Below are 8969 nucleotides of genomic sequence, written 5' to 3'. Positions count from 1 at the left end.
TCTGAAAAAATTTTGTACCCATTCTGGAAAAAGAATGGCAGTAATCTGTTTCAGAAACAGGTCTCTATAAAGTTGATGCCCTTATTCTCTTATCAACTCCCAAGTGCTATGTAGACATGTGACATGGGGCCTCTGAGGAGGCAGATGATTTCTCATGTTTATTGCCCACTCTTCATCCAGCACCAAAGATCACCCCAAAGGGGGAAAAAAAAACAAAGTACAAGGTACAGACTCATGGGAGACAAACGCCATTTCCGGTCAGAACCAGCAGACTATGTGGTTGTCTGGCATGCTGGGGTTAGCAAAAATTATCCTATTGGAGAAAGAGCCAAGGCAGAGTTTTAGGCAATTAATAACCTCACTAGCACCACTGTAGCAATTAACATAATATCTATGTCTGCAAAACATGTCCATGTCCAAGATTTCTAGTGGCTCATGAGAGGCTAGAGCTGACAATGGTCACACCGGACCAGGGAGGAATTCAGGCTAAGATGGCCAGATCCTGCCTGAATCCCTCAATCATTCTGGCCTCAGCTTATTCTGCTCCCCATCCCACTCCAGGCCCTTTATTTTCTCCAGCAGAGCCTAGGCAGCACCTGGGGGTGGGACTTTGGAAACCACCCACTTTGAGGCTGAGGCTGAGAGCCCCCAAGAAGGGCCATATTTAAGGGGAGAGCAAAGAGGAACAGAGAAACAGTCGCATAGGCAGGCTGTGTTGGGAATCTACACTGCAGTGAATTTTTAGCAGGAAAAAGAGGCTCTCATCTTTTTGGCATTCGTTTTACTGTGTGCTATGGAAAGCAAGCTGGTTTCACTGTGTGTGTGTGTGTGTGTGTGTGTGTGTGTGTGTGTCCCATTTTCTCCGCGCCATTTCTTGAAGATCCTTTCATCTCTCCAAGCAGGTGCTCTGAGGGAGATAAAGGCAAACATGGTATGATTTATGGAAGACAAGAGGACCAACAAGACAGAGAAAAACCAGACTCTGGGACTATTAGAAGAAAATTGAAAATCATGGCCTCTCCTGGGTAAGTCCAGGCCATGGGGCTCCCTGCAGGGAGCCAGCTGGACACAGCTTTGTGGGGGACAGGAATCATAGTGAAGTAAATTCAGATGTTGCAGGACAATACTATCACCTGGAAAACCTTAGAAACTAATACCACATCAATAACAGCCGTTTATTATTATTGTTGTTTTTTTTTTACAAAGAAGGGAATAATGGTGCAAAAGGCTGTCTGGAGATGGTGCTGGAGGTAGACCAGAAGTCTAGGCCTTGACAAATTCAGGACTTTGCAGACAGCTTCTCTGAGGCGCCTGGGGGTGGGTGCCAGATTGCAGGGGGCTCAGAAGTGAGTGGGAGGTGGAGACGAGGCGCAGCAGTAAACTTACTCTTTCCAGAAATGAGATGGGAAGAGATGGTGGCAAGAAGGGCTTGGGGGTGGGGAGAGGCTTGGGCACTTGTGAGTGGAAAGGAGAAGTTGAAGAACCCAGACATGGGGGAGAGGGGGGCACTCTCTCCAAGAAGAGATGCTCAGGGATAGATGGAGGACTGGTGACTTCTTCCAGGGTGAAATAACAGGGGTGGTGGATTGGACGTGCATGACCCTGCTAAGCTAATATTTGTTCCTCATTTTTTTTTTTTGTTTTTGGGCCACACCCAGTGATGCTCAGGAGTTACTCCTGGCTATGTGCTCAGAAATCACTCCTGGCTTGGGAACCATATGGGATGCCAGGGATCGAATCCAGGTCCGTCCTGGGTCAGCTGCGTGGAAGGCAAATGCCCTACTGCTGCACCACCGCTCCAGCACCTTTCTATCTCCCCACTCCCTCCCTGCCTTCTTCTAGTTGCTAAGAGTCCCCGAGCCCCTGACCTATACTAGGCTTGGTGCGTGGCTGAAGGCTCGAAGGGAATGAGGCACCTGTGGGACAGAGGGTTTTTGAGGATTAGTACAGGGAGTGAGATTGGGGGCAACTTGGAGCCCTAATTTCTTCAGGACCCGTGGTGGTGGTTATGCCCATCCTGCCATGGGCCAGGCAGGAGATGCTGGCATCCTGGCGGCCTGCAAATCCCTGAGACAGGGACTAAACCAGCCCCGTCACCCCTGGCTTTTGGATAGAGCAGCATCAGCCTCTCCTGGGCTCCTAGCAAGCACACACTGCACGGGCAGGACCTGGCACTCAGAATCTGCATTCGGGCAGGTGCTTGCTGGCACCTTGGAGGGACTTGGTATGGTCAGGGCAGAGAAACTGGAACCAGAGGCCAGAGCATGTGCAGCTCCTAGGAAGAAATGCCACCTTATTTAGGGCTTTTGGGAGGCACCTAGCCTGTGCCACAGTGGTACCCCAAAGGGAAGGATGGGAGCAAGCCAGGTGTCCCCCAGGGCTCTGGGGGCTGGCTTGGGTGCAGGAGGGAGGGCCTGGCCATGGAGTTCTCAGCCAGGCCCGGCCCCCAACTCCACCCCGTGGCTCCCCAGCCCGTCCCCCGCGCCTCCAGAAAAGCTGGAGCCCTGGGCGGGCAGAGACGCAGAGCCTTGCCGGTGGCTTACACAGTGGCAGTAGCTTGGCCAGGCCATGACGGCGGAGAAGGCTCTGCCCCTGGGCAACGGGAAGGCGGCCGAGGAGGGGAGAGAGGCCGAGGCTCCGGGCAGCGGTGGGGGGTGCACGGTGGCAGCTACGCGCGAACCCCGAGACAAGGCGGTCCATGAGCGGGGCCACTGGAACAACAAGGTGGAATTCGTGCTGAGCGTGGCCGGAGAGATCATCGGGCTGGGCAACGTGTGGCGCTTCCCCTACCTGTGCTACAAGAACGGAGGAGGTGAGGGGGTTAGGCTGCGGGAAGGAGGGGACCTGGGGGACCCCAGGAACTCGGGTGCACACCCCCCTGACCACCTGCTAGCTGGCACCCACTCCAGGCTGCCCTGTGCGCACAGGAGGCGATTTGCTTTCTTTGCATTTGTACCTGCATGGGCCACCTGCTCCTGGTGGGTACAGTGGGGCTGGCACTTGTTGGCAAGCTGGCATTCTCCTGTACCTGCAGTTTGGGGGCTGAACCCTGTGCACCCCCCTGGTTTGGAATGACCTGCTTATCCCGTGCCAGCTCCCTGCTAAACTTTCCCTTTCCTCATCTTCTCTGGCTGATTCTGCCACTTGCCTGCTTGTGCCCGCTGGGCACTAGGCTGCTTCCTAAGCGATAGGGCAGACCCATTTTTTTTTCCAAGTAGACTGAGACCACCACCATCCTCTCTTGGGGCTTAAGGCATTGGCATTTCTGCCTGGGCCATCTCGAAATTGCCTTTCTCTTTCTGGTCTATCCAAGTCCAGATGCCACCCGGACACTCTGGGGCAAGCTGGCAGAAGGCCTGTCCCACAAATGCAAACTGCCCAATTTCATGTGCTAGGTAGCTGGGAGCTGGGCAGGAGGGAGGCACATCATTGAGAGTTGGTGGCGTCATCCCAATCATTTCTCCAACTTTTCTCCAACTTTGGACCCCAACTTTAGGAGGCCCCCCGTTGTCACACCAGAGGGTCAGCTGCCTAGAAACCCCATGACAGTGTCTTGGGAGGCACTGACTCTCCTGGAGAAAGACTTGAACGCCTCTTCCTGTTGTGTATCTCAGGGCAGAGCTTCTGTGAGCAGAGTGGGGTGCTGTGGAGTAAAGTGGGGCTTCCTTTGTGACCTAGCAAGAAAGAGAAGCCTCTGTCTGGCTCTTTCTTCTTTGGAGACATTTATCTTCAAGCGCAGGCTGCTCCATGTTTGCTGGGCCCTGGGATTGAGTGGCCAGTGGCTCAGCGTGGGGACAGAAATAAGTGGGTTCAGAGACTCCAGTGGGCCCAACTGGCCCAGGAGACCCTCCATTCTTTACCTAAGCCCCCTAACTTGGTTGTAGGTTGAGCAAATGTTGGAAGGAAGGAAGAGCCTGTGGGGGTTGTTCCAGGCAAAATTTGCAGTGACATCACTTTCGAAACAGAAAATAGTCAGACCCAAACAGAAAGCACTCCTAATAGAACTTGGACAAGTTGGGTTCATTACAAATTCTGCATGGATTGAAAAAAGGGAAAATAAAAAAAGAAGGTTGTGGTGAGTAAAGTTTTCAAATGAGTCATTATTTTTCCTTGAACTTGCCAAGTGTTTCCACTGGGTACACAGACTCCTGGTTTCATTGAGTGAGGAATTGTGCGGAAATACTAGCTTTGTGAATACATGGCAAAGGGCTTTCTGAAGGTGTGATCTTTAATGTTCTTGAGGATTCTCAGATGAATGATAAGATTGAAAAACAAGCCTGCTGCTGCTGCTGATTTTTCATCACTCTGGTTTAGACCCAACAAACAGACCTTCTTAACTCTTTTCCATACTTCTGTCTCTTCTGCTAGATTTGGGGGGATCTGCCTCTTCTGCTGATTTGGGGGAATCTGTTAATCCAAGTTGACCTAGTGGGGGACAAGCCCTATATCTTTGTCCCATAAAGCCCAATAATAATTTACATGTATTTCTTTCCTTGTGAGAAACTTTATAAATAGCCTCCTATCCAGCGAAGCTAAGACCCTCTCAAAAGCTGTGTCACGGCCCTATCAGAATAGATTCTAGTCATGGCCATTAATCCTGTGGTTAAAGCAATTTCATTTGGAAGAAAAAAAATAAAGCAATTACAGGTAAATAAAGCCTTGGTTTCTGAGGTCAGATGGAGGCACGGGATGTGCGTGGGTCTTGTGATTCGCTGGGAAAGAGTAAAGGAGGGATTTGGAAAAATCCCTCTTCGCTCCTCTCACCAGCTTCTGTTCCCCTTGGTTATTTGATTTGTTTTGCAGAAAGGCCCAGGCAAGGTGATTGTGTTTCAAGGCAAGAACACTAAAGCTCATGGTGGTCTGGCTTCAGATTCAGTCACAGCCCAATGTCTGGAGAGATGGATTCTGGGTTCAGAGTCCTTGTATGCCATTTCCCTGTATCTTTTCTCACATAACTTTTCCCCTCTTAAAAAAAATGTTTTGGTGCAGGTCACTTGGGTACTCTGAAAAGACTTGAGCAAAAAATACTTGACTCAAAAGAAAGATGCACCATTCAGAAAGGGAATGCATTGACAGTGCGGAAAGGAGAGAGAGCCAAGAGCATATTTGCATGGTGTCCACAGTGGCCTGTGGTTCTGGGACAGGCAGATGTGAGATTGTATGGAAGGCCCCCATTCTGTAGATGAAGAAGTGGGGCCAGCAGATGTGTGGGAGATGTGTGCTTCTTGTTGTTAGAGGTAGGAAACTTTCTTTGATTTTCTGGCCTCACAGCAAGAACTTGACCTCATACTCTGGGAACTGCATGACTTGCCTGTACTAGAGACCTCCTCTTCCTTCTCCTCTTCCTCCTCCTCTTTCTCCTCCTCCTCCTCTTCCTCCTCCTCCTCCTCCACCTCCTCCTCCTCCTCCTCCTCCTCCTCCCTCCTCCTCCTCCTCCTCCTTCTTCTTCTTCTTCTTCTTCTTCTTCTTCTTCTTCTTCTTCTTCTTCTTCTTCTTCTTCTTCTTCTTCTTCTTCTTCTTCTTCTTCATGACTTGGCTGTACTAGTCTTTTTCTTCTTCTTCCTCTTCTTCTCTTCTCCTTCTTCTCCCCCTCTTTCTCCTCCTCCTCCTCCACCTCTTCTTCTTCTTCTTCTTCTTCTTCATGACTTGGCTGTAATAGTTTTTTTCTTCTTCTTCCTCTTCTCCTCCTTCTTCTCCCCCTCTTTCTCCTCCTCCTCCTCCTCCTCCTCCTCCTCCTCCTCCTCTTCTTATTCTACTTCTTCTTCATGACTTGGCTGTACTAGTCTTTTTCTTCTTCCTCTTCTTCTCCTCCTTCTTCTCCCCCTCTTTCTCCTCCTTTTCTTCTTCTTCTTCTTCATGACTTGCCTGTACTAGTCTTTTTCTTCTTCTTCCTCTTCTCTTCTCTTCCTCTTCCTCTTCCTTCTCCCCTCCTCCTCCTCTTCTTCTTTTTCTTTCTCCTCTCTCCTCTTTCTTCTCCTCCTCCTTCTTGTCTTCTCTCCTCTTCTTCCTCTTCCTCTTCTTCCTCTCCCTCCTCTTCTTCCTCCTCTTCCTCCTCTCCATCTTCACCTTTCTTCTATCATTTGTCTTCATCTTCTTTCATTACCTCCTTCCTTTGTCATCTTCTTTGTTGTTGTCTTCTTCATTATCTTTGACTTGATCTTTATTTTCATCTTTGTAGTCTTCTTCTTCTTCTTCTTCTTCCTTCTCTTCCTCCTCTTCCTTTTGATTTGGGCTGCACCAATGGTGCTCAGGACTTACTCCTGCACCTGTACTCAAAGTAATGCTCAGGAACCATAGGTGGTGCCAGGGATTGAACCCAGGTAAGCTGTGCTCTAGGCAAGTTTCCTACCCACTGTACTATCTCTCTGGCCCCTGCAAAGGCACCTTTGAAACATGCCTGGTAGGGGAGCAGCTTTAACCATATTCCCCCATTTCTCCTTTTGCATCCTTGCAGGTGCTTTTCTGATTCCCTATGTGGTGTTTTTTATCTGCTGTGGGATTCCTGTGTTTTTCCTGGAAACAGCTCTGGGGCAGTTCACCAGTGAAGGTGGAATTACCTGTTGGAGAAAAGTGTGCCCTTTATTTGAAGGTGAGTGTCAGGGGTGCCCTAGAAGGACAGAACACCTGGCGGGTGTTCATGGGGGGAGGAAAGCTGGAAGCGAAAGTGGCAGCAGCTCCCTGGGAGGGCAGAGAGATCTACATGGCTCCTTCTCTTCCTCCCACAGGCATCGGCTATGCCACACAGGTGATCGAGGCCCACCTCAATGTCTACTATATCATCATCCTGGCCTGGGCCATCTTCTATCTGAGCAACTGCTTCACCACGGAGCTCCCCTGGGCCACATGTGGCCATGAGTGGAACACAGGTGTGGCTGCAAGAGGGGCTCTGCTGGGAGACAGGGTGGGGAGCAACACAGACATGGGGCCTCATCTGGTAGACCAACCCTGTCCTCTGACCTCCTTGTCCTGTGTTCTGTTTCTGGGGATGGCCTCACAAAAATGGGGTGTTTTTCAAAGACAGATAACAAGAGTCAGTGGGGGGATGAGTGGGAGTATGAGGAAGAAGCAAAAACCAACCAACAACCAACCAACCAAACAAACAAACACACCATGTTGGAGGGCTCAGGTCCTGGTTGCCAGCCCTGCAGCTCTGTGTTTCTTTAGAATAGGGTTATGCTAGAATCAGTGTGGTCAACATGCTGCAGAAGAAAAGTCCAGATTTCCAGCATCTCAGTATATAAAAGGAGAAGAAGAAGGGAAGAAGAAGAACAGGAAGAAGAAAAGGAAGAAGAAGAGGAGGAGGAAGAAGAAAAAGAAGGAGGAGGAGAGGAAGAAGAAGGTGATGAAGAAAAGAGGAAAAAAGAAGAAAAGAAAGGAGGAGAAGGAGGAGGAGGATGAAGAGAAGTGGAGAAGGAGAAGAAGATATGATGATGACAGGGGGCTGGAGAAATTATACAGTGGGAAGGGTGCTTGCATGCTTGCCTTGCACACAGCTGACCATTTAATCTAGGCTACTGCATCTTATATGACCCCTGAGCACCTCAAGGAGTGATTCTTGAGCACATAGCCATGTTTGGCTCAAAATACCCCACTTCATACATGTAGACAATCTGTTAATACCAGAGCCATGTCCTCAGCAGCTACCTGGCCACTATGCTTGTGGCTGTCACCTCTGTCCAACTCTTGGCCATGGTCCTTTCCCAGCCCACTTTGATCATCAACTCTCTCTCTCTCTGTCAACATGGTAAATATTTGAAGTCCCTGCTCTCCTCCCCCACCTCAATGGAACAGTGTTCTAGGCAACTTTGATGTTCTTGACCTGTTCACTCTTTGGTGACTGCATTGTCCAGAGCAGGCAGAATTGTGTCCTTTCTCCCTGCCAGCAATCGCTTTCGACTTTGAAACTTTCCCTAGGGGTCTCCATGTGAGCCGAGCCCTGGTCAGTTGGCTTCAGGATCTGCACCCAAGCTGGATGTCTTCCTCATCCTTGTGATGGATGAGGTGCTTATGGTGTCCCCAAATCAGCCTGGCCTCTGGGTTATGGAGATACTTTAAGACAAGACAGGATGTGGAGGCCAGGAGGCATTAGGCTAGAAGGAGCTTCTGGTCCTGCTGTTTCTACCCTCCCCACCTCCTCCTTTCCTGTCCTTTTATTTGTGGATCTTTAATTATCTCTTTCTTGGTTTCTGCTTCTGTTTGAGGGAGATCTGTTTAGCATCCCCAGGGGCCACCCCTGGTTATTCTCAGCCAGCTGGGCTGACAGTTTTATGCCAGGCCCTAAAGATACGGTGATGTTCAGGCCCTGCGGTATTGAGACATCACCCAGGACATTATAATAGCTATTGGGGGCCTCCAGGGCTACATTAGGGGACCATATGGTGCCGGATATTAAATTGAGTTCAGCTGTATGAAGGGCACATGCCTTAACCCTTGTGCTATTGCCCCAACCTGCTTCATTTTTTAGTATATAATTTTTATTGAGAACAATGTGGATTAGAGTCTTTTACAGTTGCATTTCAGGTACATAGTGACAGTGAATTAGGGCCATTTCCACCACCATTGCTGATCTCGCTCCACCATAGTTCCCAGCGTGCATCCCATCTCTCCACCCACTGAACTGCTAGTGTAACAAGTCCCTTTTGTGTATAGTTTGGTATAGTTTGGTTCTCTTGATTCTATAGTCATTGACATTGGGTTGGGTATTTAGGTCTGACCATTTTTTTATTTCCACTCCTGAGAGTGTTTGACCTCCAAGTCCCATTCACTTTTTTTTTTATCCCAATTTGTAAGAAGACAGAGAAATATGAGGCAGAACAAGATGATTCGTGCTGGTTTTTTTTTTTTTTTCTTAACCTGACTCCAGCCAGGGTCTTCTCAGATATGTTTATGAAACTACAGTCCAAGGAGATATTCTTGGAGATTTCTGAGTTCTTTGCAGCCATCATCGCATCTGTTCATTTTGAGGCTAG

At 49.2% G+C, this 8969-nt stretch overlaps 1 protein-coding gene across 2 annotated transcripts in view; it reads left to right on the top strand.

Annotated features, from left to right (window-relative positions):
• Positions 1-2505: 2505 nt before the first annotated feature.
• SLC6A11 (solute carrier family 6 member 11) overlaps positions 2506-8969 on the top strand; it is an 86412-nt gene continuing 79948 nt past the window's right edge. The window contains exons 1-3 of one of the 2 annotated variants that reach the window (XM_049766278.1): positions 2508-2812; positions 6455-6589; positions 6726-6866. In XM_049766278.1, coding sequence (XP_049622235.1) covers positions 2569-2812; positions 6455-6589; positions 6726-6866 — 520 coding nt within the window. In that variant the 5' untranslated portion in view covers positions 2508-2568. Of the gene's footprint in view, positions 2813-6454; positions 6590-6725; positions 6867-8969 lie in introns of both variants that reach the window. The other variant, XM_049766279.1, reaches the window with a different exon arrangement.

The sequence above is a fragment of the Suncus etruscus genome, chromosome 20 (genome assembly GCF_024139225.1).
Source record: "Suncus etruscus isolate mSunEtr1 chromosome 20, mSunEtr1.pri.cur, whole genome shotgun sequence".
Taxonomy (NCBI): Eukaryota; Metazoa; Chordata; class Mammalia; order Eulipotyphla; family Soricidae; genus Suncus; species Suncus etruscus.
The sequence above is the reverse complement of the archived record's forward strand: the minus strand, read 5'-3'. Positions and strand labels throughout refer to the sequence as shown.